Source organism: Fistularia commersonii, chromosome 31 (assembly GCF_037954325.1).
Source record: "Fistularia commersonii isolate RoL2024-O1a breed Wild chromosome 31, RoL_Fcom_v1.0, whole genome shotgun sequence".
Lineage (NCBI taxonomy): Eukaryota > Metazoa > Chordata > Actinopteri > Syngnathiformes > Fistulariidae > Fistularia > Fistularia commersonii.
Genome location: NC_141314.1, coordinates 9,780,550 through 9,805,000, shown reverse-complemented (window position 1 = coordinate 9,805,000; position 24,451 = coordinate 9,780,550). Strand labels below are relative to the sequence as shown.

General features: G+C 43.4%; 2 protein-coding genes across 2 annotated transcripts in view; both read left to right on the top strand.

The window, feature by feature from the left end:
• Positions 1-10,044, top strand: part of LOC147215844 (cadherin-related family member 2-like) — a 13,951-nt gene extending 3,907 nt beyond the window's left edge. The window contains exons 9-23 of the mRNA XM_086139234.1: positions 1,592-1,831; positions 1,919-1,988; positions 2,061-2,645; positions 2,733-2,804; positions 5,666-5,715; positions 5,803-5,954; positions 6,035-6,131; positions 6,203-6,291; positions 6,407-6,478; positions 6,661-6,796; positions 7,570-7,691; positions 7,911-8,024; positions 8,166-8,249; positions 8,559-8,613; positions 8,703-10,044. Coding sequence (XP_085995360.1) covers positions 1,592-1,831; positions 1,919-1,988; positions 2,061-2,645; positions 2,733-2,804; positions 5,666-5,715; positions 5,803-5,954; positions 6,035-6,131; positions 6,203-6,291; positions 6,407-6,478; positions 6,661-6,796; positions 7,570-7,691; positions 7,911-8,024; positions 8,166-8,249; positions 8,559-8,613; positions 8,703-8,867 — 2,103 coding nt within the window. The 3' untranslated portion in view covers positions 8,868-10,044. The remainder of the gene's footprint in view (positions 1-1,591; positions 1,832-1,918; positions 1,989-2,060; positions 2,646-2,732; positions 2,805-5,665; positions 5,716-5,802; positions 5,955-6,034; positions 6,132-6,202; positions 6,292-6,406; positions 6,479-6,660; positions 6,797-7,569; positions 7,692-7,910; positions 8,025-8,165; positions 8,250-8,558; positions 8,614-8,702) is intronic.
• LOC147215843 (cadherin-related family member 2-like) lies at positions 9,608-24,451 on the top strand. Its single transcript, XM_086178614.1, has 28 exons — positions 9,608-9,616; positions 13,436-13,492; positions 14,076-14,165; positions 14,255-14,350; positions 14,437-14,556; positions 14,839-14,985; positions 15,087-15,162; positions 15,272-15,381; positions 16,082-16,303; positions 16,372-16,521; positions 16,623-16,784; positions 16,868-16,929; positions 17,001-17,244; positions 18,538-18,777; positions 18,868-18,937; positions 19,004-19,588; positions 19,676-19,747; positions 21,084-21,133; positions 21,221-21,372; positions 21,662-21,758; positions 21,830-21,918; positions 22,034-22,105; positions 22,288-22,423; positions 22,991-23,112; positions 23,289-23,402; positions 23,513-23,596; positions 23,882-23,936; positions 24,025-24,451. Exons 1-28 carry the CDS (start codon positions 9,608-9,610, stop codon positions 24,190-24,192), a joined length of 3,651 nt encoding a protein of 1,216 aa, XP_086034740.1. The 3' UTR covers positions 24,193-24,451.

The following is a 24,451-nucleotide window of genomic DNA, read 5'->3' as shown; positions in this document are numbered from 1 at the left end:
CCTCGGGGAAGTATCAGCCACTTCCTGATGTAGTTGTTGGCTTATTTGTCCGTTTTCTGGGCTGTTTTGGAGATGATGCAGCACAGTATCGGAGGCCATTTCAGAAGGTATCTTTGATGGTCTGCAAGCTTGGATTTGATTCAGGCATGACCAGCTTGACTCCAGATCATTTAGATGGAGTGTCATCAAACTGCACATTGCGCTCAGGAGGGTGTGATATGTGACGTGATGATCAAAGTGGGGACTTCCCTTGGTTATCGAGGACCCGGCAATTGATGCAGTCCTATATTTCCTGCTGTGTGATCTTAAGCTTGCTAGATTTTTGCCCCAGCGATGAAGCTTGCCTTCGCTTTCTCCTTGCAACCTCTGCATTTTCCGAGTCTTTCAGCATTCCTCAGGTGTGTGAGTATGACCGTGACTTGTGTCCACAGGTTTTTCAAGCCCTGCTTCTTTTGGTCTTTGGCTTTCCTACAAAACTCCAGCAGGATACTCTTCTTCATTTTTCAGAGGATCACTCTCTCCCATTTCACACTTAGCTTGGATTCCACACTTTGCTCCAAACCTTCCCTGGTATTCCTCATAGAGGACAAGGCCAATGATGTTCACTTTGGCAATGGTGCCGCCTCTGGCAGCTTTCTGGAGAATGAAGTGTACCGACAGTTTGTGTCAAAACCTCTGTGACTGGTCTTTTAGCCCCATGACTGGGATGCTTGGGATGAGATGATTAACAAATAAATGCATAAAACCTTATCATTCCAATTTCCAACGGAACCATGCTTTTTTTTTTATCCTGACCAGGGAGACCTCTTTTCCCCTGTGCACTGTAAAGCTCCATGAGTGCCTCAGTGCAAACTCAAAGCTCAACAGTCAATGTCTGTTACTACATCAAACTAAACAAACCATGGTTTTATGCTTACTACATTTAGACCAGGGGTGGGCAAACTTTTTGTCTCTGGGGCCACGTTGACTTTTAAAATTTGACAGACGGGCCGGGTCAGCACAAGGTACGATAGATATAAAAAATAAAAAAATGAAAAACGCATTTGTTAACAGTGCGTATCAGACTTGTCTGAAATGTGCTTTGAAAATAAAACCAGCTTGGTTTTGAAGGCTCTGACGTTTGCTTGCATTTCATGCACAAACCGGTTTTTCCCGCGTAGCTTCACGTCCAGGGTATGTCCACAGTGAAGGCTAAATCACAAAGCTAATCTGTGTCATTCAGCTCAGGAAAATTCTCCAGTAGCTCCAAAAATAAAATAATCTCCTGTTTGAGCTCCCACATTCATTGATCCAATCATTCGATCATTCACATCAAGTATGAATTCTGTACCGATTTTTGGCCGGATTAAAAAGACCGATGGGCCTGATGTGGCCCGCGGGCCGTAGTTTGCCCACCCCTGATTTAGACTCTATATTCTCTTTAGAATGATTTAACTGTATATTCTTGATTAACCCTTTTTGTGGAGGAACATCTTGAAGTGGTGAAAGATCATCCCATGAGCACATGCGAAGTGATCATTGAATTTAACAACATATTTACCTATCTTGTACAGTATAAAACATTTCTGTCCCTTTTCCCCCTCCTCGGCAGGCCACAGATGCCGATGAGGCGGGCACAGTCAACAGTCAGATCGTCTTTGCGATACTGCAGAGTACTTACAGCAAAAACTTCACCATTGACCCCAACACCGGGGTGCTGAGAAATAAAGGTCAATTGGATCGAGAGGCTCTCGACCCAAAACTGAAGGGGACTATTGAGCTCACCGTTACTGCTACAGACAAGGCCGACCCTCCCAAGTCAGGCACGGCACAAGTTATCATTGTCTTAGAGGTATGTCTCGGGGCACAACTGTTAGAGCTGTAATACTTATTAATACTTTTTTTCACGACCGAAAATGTGTCCTTTGACAAATCCCAGGATGTGAATGACAACGTTCCAGAGTTCAGGAAACCATTGTACCAGTTCTCCGTGAAAGAAGGGGAAAAAGGTCAGTTTTGAGTTGACTTTTACGGTATTCACAAACGCAGGATTCTAATTTCTATTTTCCAAATGCAATCAGGTGCATTTGTGGGGTCTGTTCAAGCGAAAGATCTGGACCAAACAGAAGTCTTCAACCGCATTTCTTTTAACATCGTCAATGGAAGCTTTGGCAGTTTTATCATACGTACCCTGGAAGATGAGCAAGGCTACAGCGGAAACATTATGGCTGATCCAGACATCGAGCTGGATTACGAGAGTGCTCGGAAAGACTTCACCCTGTGGGTAGAGGCGACAGATCTGGAGCTAAAGAAGGCTTTTGTAAAGGTGGAGGTGGAAGTGTTGGATGTCAACGATGAGAGGCCCGAGTTCCAGCCCGCGGACCCCGTGGAAGTGAAAGAAAATACCACTTACAGTGATCCTGTTGGGGCGTTCAAAGCACTGGACAAAGATGGAAACCACTCCCTCGTCTACCAGCTGGAATCCATGAAATGCAGATGTGAAGGCTCGTACTCTCCTTGCAGCTGGTTTATCCTGGAGCCAACAGGAGAGGTGATAGTCAACCCGGAACACACGGTGGACTACGAACATTGTGACCAGGTGCTCGTGGAAGCTCAAGTGGAGGACGAGCGAACTGAGAAAGGGGAGAACAACAGCATCGCGACAGGTCAGGAAAGCGGAGCCGAGGATGATTTTTGAAATTTCTCTTCATCAACTACTGATCTTCACTGTTTGTTTTGTTGTGGGATTTCAGGAACGCTGGAGATCAATATCAAAGACATCAATGACAACGCACCGGAATTCCTGTACTCAGACAGTCTGTTTGGTGAGTTGAAATCTCAGATAGTTTTCCTCTAAGTTGTACGTCATGCCCGGCCTCTCTTGTGCTTGTACATGAAAGTTCTCAGCTCAGCTCATGATTAATCTTCGTCAAAGCTTGTTGCGGCAACCGGACAGGATTTCTTTCCTCTTGAAGACGTTTCAAATGTCATCTGAGAGGCCTCTTCAGCTCATTTTTGGGCGTGATAATTCAAACGTCAGAGTGTTATTAGCCTTTTAATCCGCTGCTTCTATATTTTGGTTATATTTCAGTTACAACCGTGATAAAGAGATATAGAGACTTTCTTGATGACACAGTGAAGGGAAAGGATTTCAAAGGTTTTGTGGAAACCCTCCACATCCATCATGCTGTCCATTCAATTTTAAGAAAAAAAGCCAGAGTAGTTGATCCTCTACTCCTACAAGTGGTCTCTGCACAGAGATGCTGTTTATCCCAACAATATTCGATATCTCTAAATACTGTCAGTCTATATAGAGCCATGTAATCAGGTACTAAAGATTATTTACCATCACTGAAAATGCATTAATCTGGCCAAAGCATCTATATCAGTATCGGCCAAAGCCCAGTCTGAGGAAGGTTGTTAAATGGAATCCATTTAAAAATGAACGTTTGATTCACCTTAATGAGAGATGAAAATGACAATGGATCATTTAGGGGACGCTTCAGGGTAAAGCATTACTTACTGTATGCTTTCAACTATACCAATAATGTTAAGTATGTAATGGATATTAATTAATCTGCTATGCCTGGAGCATTTTATGTCCGTACCCTTTTTCATCCATCATTTTTTATTAGAACCGAAATCAAAAGTTCAATGAATACACCTTCTTGTTTTGGACAACCCCACAAGTCGAAGCCACTCACACATTCTAGCTGTGACTATATTGAGCTGAAAGTAAGCTCAAGTCAATCTGAACCCGACAGCAAACCCAAAAAACCTGCTTCCTTAGGACAATCAGTCAGATCTTACAACAACATGCAAGGAGCCTCAGCAGGAGAGGCCTCGACCGGTCGGGATTGTTTTGCGTCATACCAGAGATCGATAGACACCATGGAATGAACATCAGAAGTCAAAGCACCGACAACCTCCAATATGCTGATGACACAGCGCTCATCGTCACAACTGAGAATGAACAGAAACGATGAGAAGACTGAAAAGTTGGAGCTTGGACTCAGCATCAAGAAAACTATCGTCATCTCCAAGAAGCAAGATACACCAACAATGCAATGTTTAACTCAAGAAACAAGAGCTTCAAATATACTTTATGGCCAAAGGTATTGGCTCACCCGTCCTTATAATGGGAATCAGGTGTTCCAATCACTTCCATGGCCACAGATGTATAAAATCATGCTAGGCATGCAGACTGTTTTTATAAACATTTGTGAAATGTTTGTAATTCCAACGTGGAACTGTGATAGGATGTCACCTGTGCAACAAATGCAGTCGTGAAATTCCCTGCAGTCCTAAATATTCCACAGTCAACCGCCAGCTGTATTAGAAGAACATGGAAGTGTTTGGCAATGACAGCAACTCAGCCACGAAGCGGTTGGCCACGTAAACTGAAGGAGTGGGTAGGTGGATGCTGAGGCGGGTCAAAAATTCCCATAAACAAACTCCTGAACCCCGTGGACAGCCTTCCCAGAAGAGTTGAAGGTGTTATCGCTGTAAAGGGTGGATGAATGTCATATCGAGCCCTATGGATCAGGAATGGGATGTCACTTAAGTTCATATGCGAGTCAAGGCAGGTGAGCGAATACGTTTAGCCATATGGTGTATCTTGGCCCTTCCATTGGCAATAATGGAAATCCATCAAAGAAATAAAGATAAGAATAGCCCAAGCAAAGAAAGGTGTCATGGATCTGTCAAAAACCTTTACCAACCGCTGTCTCTCATTGAAACAGGAAATAGAGGATTGGATTGTCACATCACTCCTATTACGGAATAGAGCATTTAAACTTGGACCATCATTACATTACATTACATTACATTGCATTTGGCAGACGCTTTTATCCAAAGCGACTTACAGTAGAGGACATAGGGACTGCAAATACACTTGCAAATACACGATGCACAGGAAATATAATTTTTTCGGACAAAGACATACACAAATGCACACACACACACACACACACACACACTGCATAGCCTAACTTGCTGCCTAACCTGATCTGGGGCATCAGCGCAGTAAAAAGTCCTGAAAGAGAACACGTTTTACCTGTTTCTTGAAGGTTGAGATAGATGATGCTAGTCTTGTTGCTTCTGGGAGTTTGCTCCACCACTGAAGTAGTAGAAGTGAGAACAGTTTTGCCTGAGATCGCTTAGAGCGAGCAAAAGGTACTGCTAGTAGGTCTGTATTAGAGGAACGCAGCTCTCTGCCGGGAGCATAAGGTCTTATCAATTCATTCAGATATGCTGGACCTGTTCCTGAGGTGGTTTTGAATGCCAGGGTCAGGGCCTTGTGCTTGATCCTGGCAGCTACTGGTAGCCGGTGCAACTGGATGAACAGAGGCCATCAGCAAGATGGCCGTGGATGCCATAAATGCAGCGGAAATGTGGTACCTTAGAAAGATCCAAAGGATATCTTACAATCAGAGAATGACCAATGAAGAGCCATATATCAGATATCGTACCATGATTGCCCACGCTTTCAGGCATGACCCCTAAAAGAAGAATGTTACTTTTCCTCTTCTGTGCATGTGTTGAACCCGATCTGCTGAAATGAGTCCCTTTTGGCAGGAACACAGTTAAAGAATATCACACAAAAATGCACATTATCTTTCATCCTTTTCATCCTGTTGATTTTCAATCCCCGTTCCTGATGACCTGACAGATCTTTGTTCCATAGTGGTGGTGTCCGAAACCGCCAGCAAGGGGACGTCAGTGGCAGCAGTCACCGTGAGTTCAACAGACATGCAAATAAGACCGGCATGAAACGATGGTATTGTGTTGTTATTGTTCTAGTTACTGTCTTGCCTCTTTCAGGCTTCAGACCGCGATTCTGGCGTCAACAGACAGATTGATTTCACAGTAACAGGAGTACAATTTGAGGACATGAACAATATTACAAGCGACACTGGCAATCTGTTTGAGGCTGTCACCACACAGCAGAAAGACACGTACATTGGAATTATTCAGTGAGTGTAAAGTCCGTCATCAGCATTTTTACGCTTAAAGCCAACGGTATTTTCTTAGTGAATTTCCTCTACTCACTTAGAACTACTGAACCTCTTGAAATGACACTGAAAGGGAAGTATTTGGTGTCATTAGCTGCAACGGACACTGGGGACCTCTCCACAAGCACAGTAGTGGAGGTGAGGTGGCTCCATTCCCCCTCTGGTGTTTGGCAGCCTTCGCTTACCTTTCTGTTCTCTGGTCATTACAGATATACACCGTAGACGAAACATTCAAAGTTCAACTTCAGTTCAGGATAAGTCGAGCTGAGGTTGAAAAAAACAAGGACAACATAGTCAGGTACGGTCTTGTATGACTATACTGGAGACTCATGTTAGAAAGAAATGAAACTCAATTCCCCGGCAAATGAAATATTCCTGCTACATTTGAATTTGACTTTCTCTACCCTTTCTAGAGCACTTACCGTCGCAACCAAAGCCACTGTTGAGGTTGTAGCAATCAAGCCCGACTCCTCTGAAGACACCAGGTGAGGGTGTGCTCAAATTGCCCAACGCAGATCTGATGACTGGCTGGTGTGCAGAGGAACTCGTACACAGTGACCTCATTCGTCCACCGGGTGGTGCCAGTATTTGTTTTAGTTTCCAACTTGCGAGCGTCCCTTTTGGCTGAACTTTAAGAACCGGTTATTTGGTCCTACTCTTCTCTCAGGGCTTCCAGCGGTGCCATCATGGTGGCGTATTTTCTGCGGCCCAAAGGGTTGGCTCTCACGTCGAGCGAAGTATTAAAGATGATTTCCGATCCTGCGTATTTTCCAGAGCTGGAACAGTTGGGTCTTCTGTACATTGTAAGTGGGAACAACTGAAGGGTTTGTTTTGTTTTGTTTTTGATTTTTTCTCTAAATTACATGAACACCCAATAAGTTGGATTATACTTTTACTTCATTAAAGGGTTTTAAATTACGCCTCCTGTCGTCTGCCAGCCTGGGAGTTACCAATGACTGAAAATGTCTGATTTGCACGGGACAATTTAGTTTGCATTTCAATTAACTCGTGTTTTGGACAGAATCCTACTGCTCATGTGCAGTGCTATAATAACACTACTTTCCTACTTATTTGTCACACCAGCTCTTCACAGATGAAGAGGAACGCTAGAAACATATCAATTCTTGTCCAAATCTTCTTGTCGTGGCACCCGGACTTGAATTCCTTCACTTGAACATGTTTCACTCCTCTTCATCAGCTCTAGAAACATATGTTTTGCTTGTTATTGGTCTCTTTTTGTTAAAAATGCTGTCCAATACAGGAGTGACATTATTTATAACATTATTCAACGTTCCTCTGCACCCGTTCCTTGTTAACTTGGTCACTTTTCCAGCGTACAACCGTCACGCTCTCTGATTTGAAATGAACACCACAGAATTCTTTACAAGTAAGCACTGTTTGGTGACGCTGCCTCGTCTCACGCGTTTTGATTCGGCAAGATGTTACTTCGGTTTCATAAGGCTGTGTGCAAATACTGTACGGTAGAAATGGTGTTTAACGACGGATCTCTTGGAAGGTAACCCCGTTGTTGCGTGAGGACCACCTGCATCCAAATAATTTCTGCTCTTTGCTTTAGGGGACCACAACTGTCACCAGTACAGAGGGAGACCTTCTGAACTTCATCTTGTTCGGGGTGGTTGGAGGCCTTGTTATCGTGCTGGTTGTTCTCATCACCTCTCTGGTGTGCACCCGCAGAAAGTAAGCAGTCTAAACTGTCTAATTTCTGTTTGACCAACATCTTGCATCGTCTTCTCCAATCGTGGCCTGAACATCGTGCGCATCGTGCGCGGACAGTTATTAGTCTTGAGGGTGTGAAAGTCATCACAGTTGAGGTCCAATCATAGCAGCATGGTTTAACAACATGTAAAAACAGACATGCTTTGCGGCCATGGCTGAATTACTCTGCTCTCACTGCAGTTACGGCAGGAGGCTAAAAGCCGCAAAAGCCATGAACTCTGCAGTCAAAGTGGTTTCTGACAACCAGAAAAGTGGACCGGTGGTTCCGGGAACTAACAAGTACACCATGGAGGGGTGAGGAGACAAAACCGTTTTAAAATATTCGATTAATGATAAACCGAATTGATTTAATTCATCCGTTTCTTAATAAAACAATGAATATAAATATAAAGGGGAGCTTGTTTTTGACCCCATGCTGTCATTATTTACTGACAGAGCAAACCCCGTACTCAACCTCAACATCGACACCACCATGGTCATGGACTTCGAAGGAGAGAGCTCGGATGTTGACAAAGTCAGGTAAAAAATAACGGTTACTGCTCCCAGATACTTGATGATATTTTGGTAGAAGACCGAGACCTGACGTCCTCGAAGGTTATCTGGGGATCGTGAAGAAAAACTTGCAATGATAATTACCGGAAAAAGTGCAGGTTCTGAACAGAATCCAGAATGTTTAGCAGTCTTTTGTAAAGTGACGGCTACCACACCGACCAGTGACTTTTGAAGTTTGTGTAAGCTTGTGTGATGTAAACGGAAGGTTGTAAAAAGTACAAAGTTCCCGGAGAAATCATTAATGTATAAATACCGCCTCCCTTTTTTCGACCCAAGCATGACCTCCCTGGACTACAGTGACGACATAATCATGCCAGAAAAAGATACCATGGTAAATTCCACCGTTATAATCGATCATCACGTGCGCTTATAAATATTAGAAAATGGATCTAATTTTACATTTTGTCTGCGATTCATTAGCACGTGATTGAAGAGGAGGAGGAGGAGGATGAGGAGGAGTTTGACAGTCCACCGGGTTACATGCAGGCTCTGGATGCAGCTCTGGCTCAGCAGGACAGGAGGAGAGACTCTGAAAGGCCCAGCGTGGGTTTTATCAACCCTGCGTTCAGCACATCAGGCCTGTGATGCAAGAAGATGTGGACCGAGGGCACCGGCTTTTAGAAGGAGTTTTCTGTGAGCAAGAAAAGAAAACTGTGTATCAATCATTTTGATGGCTTCGAATGAAGTTTCCTTTTCAAACAGAGTACAAAAAATGAACTAGTTTTAATGTTCTTGTAGGGTATTAGCCCTTGTTATTTTGATTTTCCCCAAATGAAACAAAACCAAAGTGGCACCACGATAAAGATAGAATACAACGCGGTTTATTTATCTCATCGAAGGGTTTTAGTGTTTTTTTTTTTTTTTTTTTTTACCAGTACGTTTTGTCCTTGCTTGTTTTTTGAAAACTCTTATCATGTAACTCGGGTCGCGGTGACATTCGGAGTGTTTGATTGGGTACTCTCAACCAGCACCATTTCCAAGTGTGTGCAGGTTGGATAAGAGACACAAAATCCCAAAGGGATTCCAAACGAAAAAAAAAAAAGATTTGACAAAACTGGGATAAAGAGCATTATTACCATATTTTAATATAAAAGTGTCTGCTGGTTCCACATTGACATCCTTCATCATCTCTTTACGATAACTTATTGCACTATCCTGAAATGTATCAACAATTATTATGATAGCAGTGTTAAGTGTCATTACAATTACTGTAATTATATCTTATCATAACTGGAGCGGATTAATCTTACAAAGCCATAATTCTGTGCTGTCATGTCAATGTCCGTCCAATAATAACCACACAGTGTGTAAATAACGTGATCACGATGTACTCGGTATGTAAATACACTGCTCAAAAAAATAAAGGGAACACTTAAAAAACACATCCTAGATCTAAATGAATGAAATATTCTTATGAAATACTTTGCTCTTTACACAGTTGAATGTGCTGACAACAAAATCCCACAAAAATGATCAATGGAAATCAATTGTATCAACCATGGAGGTCTAGATTAGGAATCACACTCAAAATTAAAGTGTAAAAACAAACTCCAGGCTGATCCAACTTTGATGTAATGTCCTTAAAACAAGTCCAAATGAATCTGTGTTGCTTCCTGAGTGGACACTATGATTTCACACAAGTGTGATTGACTTGGAGTTACATTGTGTTGTTCAAGTGTTCCCTTTATTTTTTTGAGCAGTATACTTGTCACTGTGTCATAATTGATCTTGGCACGTACCTTTTGTAATTAAAAATGTGATCCGGTCAGATTTTTGGGATGATTTGATTTCATGTGTTCATAAAATGAAGATAGAAACAAGAGCGAGAAAGGGAGGACAACTGTGTGACGATTGTGCGAAGCCCTGCAATTAGAAGGGTCGGGCTGGTGGGGGAGATGGTCTTTATCTGGAGGAACTCATTAGGGAGGTCAGTGCATCGCCGCTTCTCTGGGAAAAAAAATGAAACCAGCGATTGGTTTTGAAGAGAGGCGTGAGATAACGGGCCCCCGACCGTGACGAAATAAGCATCCGTTCGCACAAAAGAGCGATTCACATGCTGTTGGGGTTCCGCTATCACGCCTGACCCGCTACGGCGCGGCGCCATGCAGGCCCTGTGACGGGAAATTGCCAGCCAATGAGAGGGTGGCGAGGCAGATGGGGCTGGTCTCTCACAACAAGCTGAGGCTAAATCAGCTGTGGGTTTTTACATTTTTTTTTTTACATTTGGGAAGATGCTTTGGGGTGTTTCTCTGAATTAAACTGGCTCTCCTGTATTCGGCACACTGGGACGAGGCCCATCCATTGGTTGTGTGACTTGAATGACGTTGATTTATATTTATATTCTTGAGACCGGAAAGAAACACCTGGTAAGTCCATTTTCAAATTCATGCTCAATCGCTCAAAATATACTTGTGTAAGTATTATGATCTATCTGAACAAGATGGATGTATTTATTAGTGTGTGACGTTAAAGTGTCTCACACTTTATACATCAAGATAGCCTACTGGGTATGATATTCTTACATTTTAGATTTATATTGATAGCAATAAACCAAAGCATCCATCCATCTTCTGCCACTGATCTGGGTTTGGGGTCTCAGGGGCAGCGGCACAAGCAGGGAGACCCAAACTTCCCTCCCATCGTCCATCATCTTGTCGCCCAGCTCATCTGGGAGAATCGTTCCGAGGCCAGACGACAAACATAGTCCTTCCAGCCTGTCCTGGGCCTCCTGCCAGTGGGACGAGCCCAGGACACCACCGGGGAGGCGTCCAAAAGGTTGCCTGATCCATGAGGAAACTCATGCTAGACGCTTATATTTGTGAGCTTTTTGTTTGCAACCCATAGCTCATGACCATAGATGGGGGTGGGAATGTAGACTGACCGGTCAATCTTTGATCCTTCTTCATCGCAACTGCGGACCCTGCACCGATCTGCCTGCTGATCTCTGTCTTCATTTTCCCCTTATCTGTGAACAAGACTGAGATACTGGAACTCCTCCAACTGGGGTAGGATTGCATCCCCGTCCCGGAAAGGGTATTCAGCCTTTTGGGAACCGCTGCCTTTGCTTTAGAGAAGCACTGAAGTGAGTGCTGGGGACTGTGGTTCCCCAGGATGAAATTGACAAGCAGAAACCCAATCCTGAGACCACCAAACTAGATCCATTCAACACCCTGGCTGGGCCTCAGAATTCTGTCCATAAAGGTCATGAACATAGTCGGTGACAAAGGGCACCGCTGCTGGAGTCCAAACCTCACTGGATAGGAATCATTTATTGCCCGTAACGCGGACCAAACCAATTTGATTTGACAGCCCTGACACATTGCAGAGCCTTGAGGAACTCAGGGCAGATCTCGTCTACCCCCATGGCCGTGCCACAGAGGCGCTTTTTAACCGTGTTGAGAACTTCATCGGTGGGATTAAGGAGGCCTTCGAAGTATTGCGTCCACTGACTCACAATATCTTTAGTGGAGGTCGGCAGTGAACCATCCCCAAGGTGCACAGTATTGGCAGGGCACTGCTTGTCCCTCCTGGACAACTGGACGGTGGACCAGAATCTACTTGAAGCCATCCAGAAGTCAGTCTCTACAGCCTCATTGAACCCATGGTCTGGTTTTTGGCTTGGCATCCTCCAAAGCTGCCCGTTGGTACCTGTCAGCTTCCTTCGGAGGTCCACAGGCCAAAAAGCCCCAATAGGACCCCTTCTTCAGGCTTGACATCATCTCTTACTGCAAGGGGTGTGACTTTCTACCAATATATTTACAATCCCTCCTCTATACATACCATACAAACCATCTCAGCCTGACTTTAAAACCAAAACATGTGCCGTTCCTCCGATTCATTCCTTATCCTTTGCTATCATTGTCATTCACAAAGAGAACCTCTAAATTTTCATCTTTGATGCGTCCAACCCTGCTTCTTGTCTTTTCTTACATTTCTAACATTCTGGTTTCACCAACATCTTGGGTACCTTACCTTTGTTCCGGCTAATACTCTTTATTGCACATTACTCCTTGTACTTTTCTACACCTCTTCCAACCTGCTTCATTGTACATCTTTATCTTATTTTCCCCTTTGAACTGTGGATCCAAGGTGCCTAAAATCTTCCACCTTCTATAACTCTACTTTGCAGTCACTGATATTCAGATTGCATCGTCGGTACGAGATGTAGTCTACTTCTGTGCTCCTACATCCACTCTTAAAAGTTACCTTATTTTAGTTCTGCCTCATCTTGAAGAAAGTATTTTCACTACAGCAGCACTAACATCCCTTTGCAAAGTCTACCACCATCTGTCCTTCTGTGTTCCTATCCTGGATACCAAAGCCAGCCATCGTTTCTATATCGCCTATGTTGCCTAAACTAACATGTCCCTTGAAGTGTGCACGAATTGCCGTGCTCTCCACCCTGGGGAAAGTCTGCATCACTTCATTTAAGTCACCTCAGAATTTCTCCTTCTCTTCTAACTCACATCTCACCTGTAGGGCATGGCCGCTGACGACATTGAACATTCACACCTTTAATTTCCAGCTTCACTCCTCTATGTGACACTTGATCTCAACAACATTCCTAACAAACTCCTTCTTCCAGAGAACTCCTACCTCACTTCTGCTCCCATCGATACCATGATAGAGCAACTTACTTTCCTGCTCTTTAGCCTCTCACCTTGCTACCTTTCAGCTTGACCTCCTGCGCTCGCAGTACATCCACCTTCTTTCTCTAAATCTTGTCAACCAACTCTCCAGCTATTCCTGTCCTAGTCCCAGTATTCAAAGTCCCTACCCTCAGTCCGGGGCCACTTACCTTTCCTCTTCTCTCTCTGCCTACGAACATGGCATCCTCCTCTTCCTCTTCTTGGACCCACAGTAGTCCAATTTTCCCTGGTGCCCTGTAGGTTATCCACACAGATGGCAGTTGTTAACTTTAACTCCGGTAAGTCTTATTTTGTTTAGTTTGGCGCAAGTGTTATGGTTCCTGTCATAGCTCTCTGCATTTATCTGGGCTCGTGACAAGCTCAAGTAGAACGCTGGCTTCTTGAAGGGTCACAACACAACTAGTTTATCGTCTGCTGCTCCATTTCCACCATAGATAACTTTTCGTTTGTTCAAATCGTTACTGAACGGACTCATTTTTGTGTTCCACGTATTTTCTTTTTCAGAAATGGAGGGAACCCCAAGATGCCTACTTCTGTTGTGCCTCATCAGTTCCGCCAAAGGTGAGCTCAAAGTTGTACTTTGGGTTTTCACCTTTGAGATGTTACCATCGTCGCTTCCCCCAAATTAAATACTCTGTGTTTCACAGCAAACACCAGCCCTACAATCACAAATGATTTTTATCACGTGTGTGAAGACATTCCTGAAGGTAGGCTACATGTGATCTATGTCCGAGTAACACAATGCAGTAGTCTACTTTAATCACACTTTAAATGGATGTTGTTTTCAAGGGAAGGTTGCATTTACTATCGAGGCAAAAGATATGGACGGTGACAAACTGGCGTTTTCAATCCGTGGGCCAAATGCTGGATACTTCAGTGTTGGCCGATACAATGGGACTCTAACTGTTAACAAGGCCCTTGAGAGAGGGGTATGGTGTAATAAATAGTGACTTTACATGATAGCAACAAGGTTCTTCACTTGGTTGACATTTTCAATGCTCTTTTTTTGCTCTTTCAGACAAATCCCACCATGACACTTGATGTTGCGGTCTCTGATGGTGTCAACAGGGCAGGTTTACCTACATCATGTAAATCACTGTCAGTATGTTCACTCTATTTACATGAATTATGAATTCACTTGCAGACTCCAGAGAAATTGAAGATATTCATAGAACAAGCCAATAAACATAGACCTATATTTGTGGAGTCATCATTTGATATTTCCATTCCAGAAGTAAGTAAAACGAGCTGTCACAAAGAGAGGCATCACTTTGTTGTTGTTGTTGTTGTTGTTTTTTGATTAAATTCCATTCATATTTTTAGAACACTCCTGTGGGTAAAGTCCTTTTTACAGCCAAGGCCACTGATGAAGACGGTCCAGCTTCAAATGCTGGTTTGATTCGATACAATATTGATGAGGTAAGTTTCTTTGGATAAGGATTAAGTATTTAATGTTACTGCATTTTTCTATGTTAAATTAAAACCCCTTTTACCGTCCTTTCAAGGTGACTCCAGCTGAAGGGCGAACACTGTTCAGTATTTCCAAATTGGGAGAAGTCCAACTGGTTGAGCCTCTAAATTATTCTTCGCAAAGTCCCATCTATCAACTGAGGATTAATGCCACTGTAAATATCATGATCAATAGATGCATCTCTGGGTACAACATGTACAGTAAAACATTGTATTTCTTCTGTTTTCCGAAGCTATCCACCTTTTCAAACATCACAAGTTCACCGCTCTGTCCTTTCATTGCCCGTCACTATTTTTTTTTCTATTTCTTTATCAACATTACTGAAATCCAGTCCGTAATATCATCAATATACCCTATTTCCCATTTTTTATAGATCCGTTTTTATCGTTTTAACCGTTTTTTAGCATTTCCGACCATGTTGTTTATCTTTTTGCAGGATGGCGGAGGCAGATGTTATTTTAATTTTACAAACTACTTCTCCAGTACTATCGTTTCATTGATTTTCATTGTGGACGTCCCAGACCTCGATCCGATATTCTACGGCCTTCCCTACACTGGAAGTGTGGCAGAGAATTCTCTAAATGTAATTAGTGATGGATTTTACTGATTTCAACAAAACAAACTGGACTAATTTCCCCCATGATACTTGGTTACCTCACTCAATGTCTTTTCCTTCTTTGCCAGGGAAAATCTGTGTTAAAAGTTGGAGCTCTGGACCAGGACACAGGGATTAACGATGCCATCATTTACAGCATTGAAGGTCAGCACTTGAAAAAAAAAAATGGTTATATGTTTTCTGTCACCAAGATTAAGTCAAAAATGTTGTTAGTTTGTTTTAGTTTTTTTTCCCCCCTCTGTTGTTTTGGTAGATGCCACATCCGCCAACCTGTTCAGTATTTCGGGAGACGATGGCATCATATCTGTAATGGCACAAATTGATAGAGAAGCTGTTGGGGATGATGTTACTCTGACAATCAAGGTAACTCCAAAAATATATGTACATCTTATATATCTTTGAAATTATTTAAGACATGATTCAATCAACAGCAAAAAGGAAAGAAATTGGAAACAACCAAACCCTGGTGATATAACAAAAACATTACATCATAGCTTTACCTGATATCAATATTATTTGACCTAATTAAAATTATAATTAAATCATAATTGGTGAGGAAATAAGTGACCTATAAAGAATATTGTATAATGTGTATCTTTTTATGAGGTTTTGTAAGAATGTGTGTGACTCTGGAAAGGAACCTGTTCTAATAAATGTTCAAAAAAAAAAACGTATGGAAAAATCCAAAAACCAAAAAATATACAGTTTGATGTCTGAGATTCCTTGTGAACCGCCAACTTAATTACATGTTATTTTCCCCTTGCAATTTTTTTTTTCGTTTTTAATTTCATTTGTCTAGCTATTTATTTACTTATTTCCTTTTAATTTCTTTTTTTGTCCAGCATTATAAATTTCTCACAAACCGTTAACACTATTAACTTCTGATTACATTAGCAACGAATGTCCTTATGTCCTTTGCTTCCTCATCCCTGGTTGTTTCATTGACATTCAGTTCTACCTTGCCATGTTTATTTGTACATTTGTATATTTGTGTGTACTATTTATGTTCAAATTATAATTGGAATATAATTTTTCAGAATAAATAAATATTTTTCCATTGTAGGCCACAGAGTCTAAACCCAACATCCACGGGGTCCTCGCCAGCGCCACAGCAAACGTAAGGATCAACATCATCGATGTCAACGACAACAAGCCAGAGTTGTACGAGTGCAAAGACGCGGTGGACGACTCCTCCTGCATAAAGACCAGTCACTTCACGGTGGAGGTCCCGGAGAATTCAAGGGGGGCCGTTCCTATTAAAATGGTGGTCAAAGATCCTGATAAGGTACTGCAAAAGTAATGTAACTGAATCATTTTGGTGAGAAATCCAGAATATTCTTTGGCTTTTCATAGATCTCACAAACAGAACTAATCCTGGAAGGAGCAGACAAGGATGTGTTCTCTCTGGAGCCTCAGGTCGCCGTGTCCGATAGTTTTGTCCAACTCCTGATCCAGCAGCCCCAAAACTTGGACTTTGAACAAAAGCAGCAGATGATTTTAGAGGTAAAATGCAAGTCATGCTAAAATCTCTTAGCAAACAGAAATGCCTCTTGGTGTTTATTCAGGTGCTTTGCCAGTCTGAAGTGATTTCGCGTTGCCTGCAGGTAATCGTCAAAGACCCAAAGGAGACCAGCTTCGTCTCCACCGCTACAGTTACTATTGTGATTCTAGACACCAACGACATCACTCCCACGTTCAAAAAGGATGTGTACAAGCTGGAGGTGGCTGAGCACGCCCCTGTTGGAACCATTGTGGAAACTATCACCGTAAGCCCTTCATATTCTCAACGTTTAGCACGTAAGACATCGGAGATGGCGTTCAAAGACTTCAATCTTTTTATATTTCCAAGGCAGAGGATAATGACACAATGGACCAAGGCAAAATCACCTACAAACTTCTACCTGACAGCATGTGCGTATGAACTGAAGCAGTCATTCCAGCTTGCTTCACACCCCTCTGAACAAACCCCATCTACGTTTCAGACGACAGTATTTTGATGTAAATCCAAAAACCGGCCAAGTTGTTGTGAGAGATAATATTCTTTTGGATCGCGAGGCCCGATCTCTGTACTCGGCAACCCTGGAAGCCAGAGACAGCGGTAGTAAATTCGGCACTGCACAACTGGAGATCACGCTGACCGACATCAATGACCATCATCCAGTCATCAACAGAGACCCTTACCGTGAGTTTGTTGACGAGGGTGGACAGCTTGAGTTTCAGATAGAGGTGAGAGAGACCACTGCATCATGATTAAGATTTGATTACTTCCATACAGATAAGGGGCAAAGGAACGGTTGATTGATTTATTTCTTTGTCTTGCACTCCATATTTCTTAGTTAGTTTTCTGGTATTTTTTGGAAGAAATCAAAATGTTGTAGGCGCCTTGTGGGCTTTCTGTGGAGCTTTAGCTGCAATATCTCTCTTTCTGCCTTCCTAGCAGGTGTTTTATCGCCTTGTTTTTGGTTGGAGCCTGTGATGCGTAAAGACTTGGGAATCCACTAGGTGGATGTCTTTGGGTAGCCTCTGCAGGCAGTTTCCACCGAGTTTGCCCTGTTCGTACTCTTACTTGTGCAGGACTTGGTCATGGGTCCTGGCGACCGGGAATGTTGCCGCTTTTGGCCCTGATAAGGAGGCCAACCCTTAACCCAGGCATTCGGCCCTGTTGATGTTGACTTACTGCTTGTCCTCGATTTTTACTTCTTCCCAGATCCCGAGGTCGTCCTCCTCCCCCTCTAATCTTTGGAAAAGGGTTTGTTGTCATATCCCCCCAAAAGCTTGTCTGTCCTGTCAGTGGTAGCCTAATGATCTCCTGATTTTTGGACAGGTGGTGACTGTTCGCTGTTGTCTGTTCTGAACATTTCTATCGGGGTTTTGCAAAAATAGTTGGCTTTCTCAGTTGGACTATGTGCCATATGTTTTCCAGGATGATAAAAACCAAAAACATGCAACATTACAGAGGCCACAGGGAAGCCCAGACATTTCCTGGGCTGTTTTCAAGATGATGTAGCACAGCATAAGAAGCTATGAAGTGATGATCGAGACCTACTTGCTATGTGATCTTAAGCTTGCTAGATCTTAGTTCCTCTAAGGAGTCTTGGGTATACTTGAAAGGATCCTCAATGAAGCTTTCCTTCACTTTGTCTTTGCAAACCTTTGCATTTTCCAAAACTTTCAGCATGCCAAAGGTATGGGTCTGCAGGTTCTTTAAGGCCTGCTCCCCCTGATGTCTTGGCTTTCCTTCAAAAACTTCCTCAGAAGGAGACCCACTTTGCTCGAGTTAGACCCCATCTAAGGCATCTCCAGTTTTCCTTGTAGTTGACATGGCCAATGATGTTCACATTGTCAATGGTGCTGCCTCTTAGTAGTTCTGGAGGATGAAGTCTACCATCGGTTCGCGTCAAAACTTCGATGTATTCTGAGCCATGCCTTTTTTATACTGACTGGATTTACTTTAAGTGTTGAACTAAATGTTTACCAATCAAGTATAACATTTCTGTCCCTTTTCCCCCTCCTCGGCAGGCTACAGATGCCGATGAGGCGGGCACAGTGAACAGCGATATTGCCTTCGCGTTACTGCCGACTACTTACAGCAAAAACTTCACCATTGACCCCAACACCGGGGTGCTGAGAAATCAAGGTCAATTGGATCGAGAGGCTCTCGACCCAAAACTGAAGGGGACTATTGAGCTCACCGTTACTGCTACAGACAAGGCCGACCCTCCCAAGTCAGGCACGGCAGCAGTTATTATTGTCGTAGAGGTATGTCTTGGTGGACAACTGTTAGAACTGTAATACATACTAATGCTGCCCGTTCTCACGACCGAAAATGTGTCCTTTGACGAATCCCAGGATGTGAATGACAACGTTCCAGAGTTCAGGAAACCATCGTACCAGTTCTCCGTGAAAGAAGGGGAAAAAGGTCAGTTTTGAGTTGACTTTTAAGGTACTCACAAACGCAGGATTTTAATTTCTACTTTCCAATCAGGTGCATTTGTGGGGTCTGTTCAAGCGAAAGATCTGGACCAAACAGAAGTCTTCAACCGCATTTCTTTTAACATCGTCAATGGAAGCTTTGGCAGTTTTATCATACGTACCCTGGAAGATGAGCAAGGCTACAGCGGAAACATTATGGCTGATCCAGACATCGAGCTGGATTACGAGAGTGCTCGGAAGGACTTCACCCTGTGGGTAGAGGCGACAGATCTGGAGCTAAAGAAGGCTTTTGTAAAGGTGGAGGTGGAAGTGTTGGATGTTAACGATGAGAGGCCCGAGTTCCAGCCCGCGGACCCCGTGGAAGTGAAAGAAAATACCACTTACAGTGATCCTGTTGGGGCGTTCAAAGCACTGGACAAAGATGGAAACCACTCCCTCGTCTACCAGCTGGAATCCATGAAATGCAGATGTGAAGGCTCGTACTCTCCTTGCAGCTGGTTTATCCTGGAGCCAACAGGAGAGGTGATAGTCAACCCGGAATACACGGTGGACTACGAACATTGTGACCAGGTGCTCGTGGAAGCTCAAGTGGAGGACGAGCGAACTGAGAAAGGGGAGAACAACAGCATCGCGACAGGTCAGGAAAGCGGAGCCGAGGATGATTTTTGAAATTTCTCTTCATCAACCACTGATCTTCACTGTTTGTTTTGTTTTGGGATTTCAGGAAAGCTGGAGATCAATATCAGAGACATCAATGACAACGCACCGGAATTCCTGTACTCAGACAGTCTGTTTGGTGAGTTGAAATCTCAGATTGTTTTCCTCTAAGTTGTACTTGACTTGGAGCCATTTTTGTACAAGACAATTCAAACGGCAGTGTCTTGTTACCCTTTGACGTGGTATCTTCTGATTAAATTTCAATTACAGCCATGGAAAAAAAAAACTATTGCGATGAAGAGACTTTGGTTATCTTTTAAAAAATATGTTCAACCCTTCACACCCAATATGCTTTGTATTTGATTTTAAGAGACAAACCCTCACTGGTTGATCCATTAATTGGCCAAGAAGACAGTACATGGACGCTGTATCCTAGCAACGCTTCTCAATACTGTTTACATACATGTCTATATAAGGGCATTTCATCAGGTAATCATGACTACTTTGTAATGATCCTGTGATTGTAAAATCCCCGGAGACGGAGGGTATTATCATTTTTACAACTTGAACCTTTAACCATCAAAAGGTGGACAAGACAGTGGCGAGACAACGATGAAAATACAGGAGGCAGAGCTGGAGGTGGCAGAGATGGAGATGTTGAGGTTCTCTTTGGGAGCGATCAGGATGGATCAGAGGAACAGCACAGATGTTTTGGGGAGAAGGTCAGAGATGGTTGGGTCATGTACTGAGGAGGGAGAGTCATTATATTGGTAGACGGATGCTGGAATTGAGCGAAGAGAAGATATATGGACGTAGTGAGACGGGATATGAAGTTAGCAGGTGTGAGAGAGGAGGATACAGAGAATAGGGTTCGACGGAGAAGGTTGATTCGCTGTGGTGACCCCTGAAGGGAAGAACCCAGAAGGAGAAGAAGATTATAACCATCATATGAAATGCATTAAACTGACTCAAGTGTGTTGGGACTTCCATCGACTAAAGACGCCAGCCCAGTCTGAGCAAGGTTCCCAAATGGAATCCATTTTGAGTGAATGTTCGATTCACCTTCACAAGAAACGTTAGAAAACGTTGAAAATTCCAAAGAGTATACAACTACTGCACTGCTTACTGTGCACTTTCACAAAAAACTTCAACCAGTATGTAGTATAGGGAAAGTTACTTACTCGACCTCAAATCTCAAAATGGTCTCCACTCATAAAGCGCTTTCAGTCTTTGCAGTTTCAAAGCTTTTCGGCCTGCATCACATTCACCCATTCACACACACACGCTGACATACCGATGGCGGCATAGCTACCATGCTAGGCGCTAGCCAGACCATCCAGGGCGGCCGGGGCTTCAGTGTCTTCCCGGAGCCATGCAGATAGAAGAAGCTGAGAATTGAATCCGCCAAACTTCCGATTGGCGGGAATCCCGCTCTATCAATTGAGCCACAGCCATCTGTTTTCTGTGTTCCTTAGTGGTGGTGTCAGAAACAGCAAGCAAGGGGACGTCGGTGGCGAGGGTCTCTGTGAGTTCAACAGAAATGCGAATAAGACCGGCATGAAACGGTGGTATTGTGTTGATATCGTTGTCGTTACTGTCTTGGCTCTTACAGGCTTCAGACCGAGATTCTGGTGTAAACAGACAGATTGATTTCAAAGTAACAGGGGTACAATTTGAGGACGGAAACAAGCATACAAGCAGCGCAAGGATGCTGTTTGAGGCTGTCACCACACAGCAGAGAGACACGTACATTGGAATTATTCAGTGAGTGCAAAGTCCTTCATCAGGATAATTACGCTTAAAGCAAACGGTATTTTCTTACAATCTTTGACTCACTTGCCAATGTCTTCCTTCCCATCGGCGGCCTGCCTCATAAATAACCTACCTTGCACTGCTTTGCACAACCAACCACGATCTCACTTTTATTTTTCACTTATTTAACACCTGTTACATGTTGTCTATTTAGCACCGTCAACCGAAGCAAATTCCCTGTAGTTGCAAAGTTACTCGGCGACTAAAGCAATTCTGATTCTGATTCTGACAACTCATTCAGAACGACTGAACCTCTTGAAATGACACTGAAAGGGAAGTATTTGGTGTCATTAGCTGCAACGGACACTGGGGACCTCTCCACAAGCACAGTCGTGGAGGTGAGGTGGCTCCATTCCCCCTCTGGTGTTTGACAGCCTTCGCTTACCTTTCTGTTCTCTGGACATTACAGATATACACCGTAGACGAAACATTCAAAGTTCAACTTCAGTTCAGGATAAGTCAAGCTGAGCTTGAAAGAAACCAGGACAACATAGTCAGGTACGGTCTTGTATGACTATACTGGAGATTCATGTTAGAAAGAAATGAAACTCAATTCCCCCGCAAATGAAATATTCCTGCTACATTTGAATTTGACATTTTCTACCCTTTCTAGAGCACTTACCGTCGCAACCAAAGCCACTGTTGAGGTTGTAGCAATCAGGCCCGACTCCTCTGAAGACACCAGGTGAGGGTGTGCTCAAATTGCCCAACGCAGATCTGATGACTGGCTGGTGTGCAGAGGAACTCGTACACAGTGACCTCATTCGTCCACCGGGTGGTGCCAGTATTTGTTTTAGTTTCCAACTTGCGAGCGTCCCTTTTGGCTGAACTTTAAGAACCGGTTATTTGGTCCTACTCTTCTCTCAGGGCTTCCAGCGGTGCCATCATGGTGGCGTATTTTCTGCGGCCCAAAGGGTTGGCTCTCACGTCGAGCGAAGTATTAAAGATGATTTCTGATCCTGCACATTTTCCAGAGCTGGAACAGTTGGGCCTTCTGTACATTGTAAGTGGGAACAACTGAAGGGTTTGTTTTTGATTGTTTTTCACAGTTTCTTCTCACATTATATGAACATCCGATTCATTTACTTCATAGAGCAGCGAATGCTGCAGTATTTGTGCAGTACCGTTTGATAACAGCGGTTCTATTTCCGTAAAAACATCTCAAAAACGGTCCGACTTACTACGAAAAGTGCTGGCGATATCAGCTCTGCTCTGATGCTATTCTATTGCTAACATAATTACACTGACAATACAGGAGGATGGATTTTGTCCAGTAACATTCATTGGGTTAATTCAAGTCTGAATGTCCCATCCTGTGAATGAGGGAGTCAGTGGTTCTGTGGTACGTCTCTTTTGGTGCCGTTTTATGCCAGAAAGCATTGCAAAAGAGCATCCGGCTCCAGTGCAACTGAAGATATTTGTATTTTATAAGAGACACAATCTCCTTTTTGTTTTTATTATATGGACTGGGAGCAAACAATAAGCTTCGTCTTGTTTACTGATCCAAATCTTCAATCAGACAGATGATGATAGTATACAGATAACATAGGATATCCATCCTTTGCTTCAGGGGAGCACATATTTGCCCAGTCCAGAGGGAGACCTTCTGAACTTCATCCTTCTCGGGGTGGTTGGAGGCCTTGTCAGCGTGCTGGTTGTTCTCATCACCTCTCTGGTGTGCACTCGCAGAAAGTAAGCAGCCGAAACTGTCTAATTTTGTTTGACCGACATCTTGCAACATCTTACATCTTCTCCAATCGTGGCCTGAACGTCGTGCGCATCTTCAGACGGACGGACGAGCAGACATTAGCTGAGATCTCGTAGGGGTGAAAGTCGCCACAGACAAACCTTGTGTCCCATTCACTCAGTTACAGGAGGAAACTCAAGGCAGCCAAAGCCATGAACTCTGCAGCCAAGGTGGTTTCTGACAACCACAAAAGTGGAACCGTGGTTCCGGGAACTAACAAGTACACTATGGAGGGGTGAGGTGACAAAACCATTTTTAAAATATTGGATCAAATAAACTGAAAAAAAAAAAAAACAATAAATATGATTTTGTGTTTGACCCCATGGTGTCATTATTTGCTGACAGAGCAAACCCTGTACTCAACCTCAACATCGACATGGCCATGGTCCAGGACTTGGAAGGAGAAAACTCTGATATCGACAAGTTGAGGTAGGAAGAAACAGGTTACAGCTCCCAGATACGTATGATATTTTGCTGCGGCTCTGAAAAGAGAAGATTGAGAAGTGATGTTTTCCAGTGATGATTGGAAGCCAAACACACCGGTTGAGGAGAAAAACGTGTGTGGAATACTGGATAAGACATACATGATAAATGGGCTCAACGTATATGGCGCTTTTGCACCTTTCGGCGACAAAGACTAGATATTATTCACCCATTCGCACACACATTCACACACTGTGTACTTTTTTCTACCTTGCTTTTTTTCTACCCAAGCATGACCTCCCTGGACTACAGTGACGACACGATCGTGCCTGAAAAAGATACCATGGTAAATTCTCCTGTTACAATTGATCATCATTTGCACTTATAAATATTAAAAAGTAGTCTAATTTTACATTTTATCTGCATGCCATTAGCACATGATCGAGGAGGAGGAGGAGGAGGAGGAGGAAGAGGAGTGTGCCGGCCCACCGGAGTACATGGAAGCTCTGGATGCAGTTCTGGCTCGGCAGGATCAGAAGAGAGGCTCTGAAAACCCCGGCGTGGGTTTTATCAACCCTGCGTTCAGCACATCAGACCTGTGATGTAAGAAGGTCCGAGCGCAGACGTGGTTAGAAGGACTTTTCTGAGAGCAAGAAAAGAAAACTGTCAGCAGATCATTTGGATGGCTTCGGAACGAAGACCTCCTCCGAAAGCCTCCTTTTCAAACCAAGAGAAGCGCTATTAGCCTCCTTGTAGTATTTTAGGAAGAATTTTTGTAGAGTTTGATCATTTGCCAAATATGCTTTCGATAGACGTCACAACTGAGAAACATCGCATTGAATTTAAAAGTTTTACCGTCTT

Bases quoted from the DNA above. Each gene is read 5' to 3' on its own strand.
- LOC147215843 (XM_086178614.1), top strand. The intron at 18,778-18,867 runs GTATGTCTTGGT...GACGAATCCCAG, and splicing joins CAGTTATTATTGTCGTAGAG to GATGTGAATGACAACGTTCC. The intron at 22,106-22,287 runs GTGAGGGTGTGC...CTCTTCTCTCAG, and splicing joins GACTCCTCTGAAGACACCAG to GGCTTCCAGCGGTGCCATCA.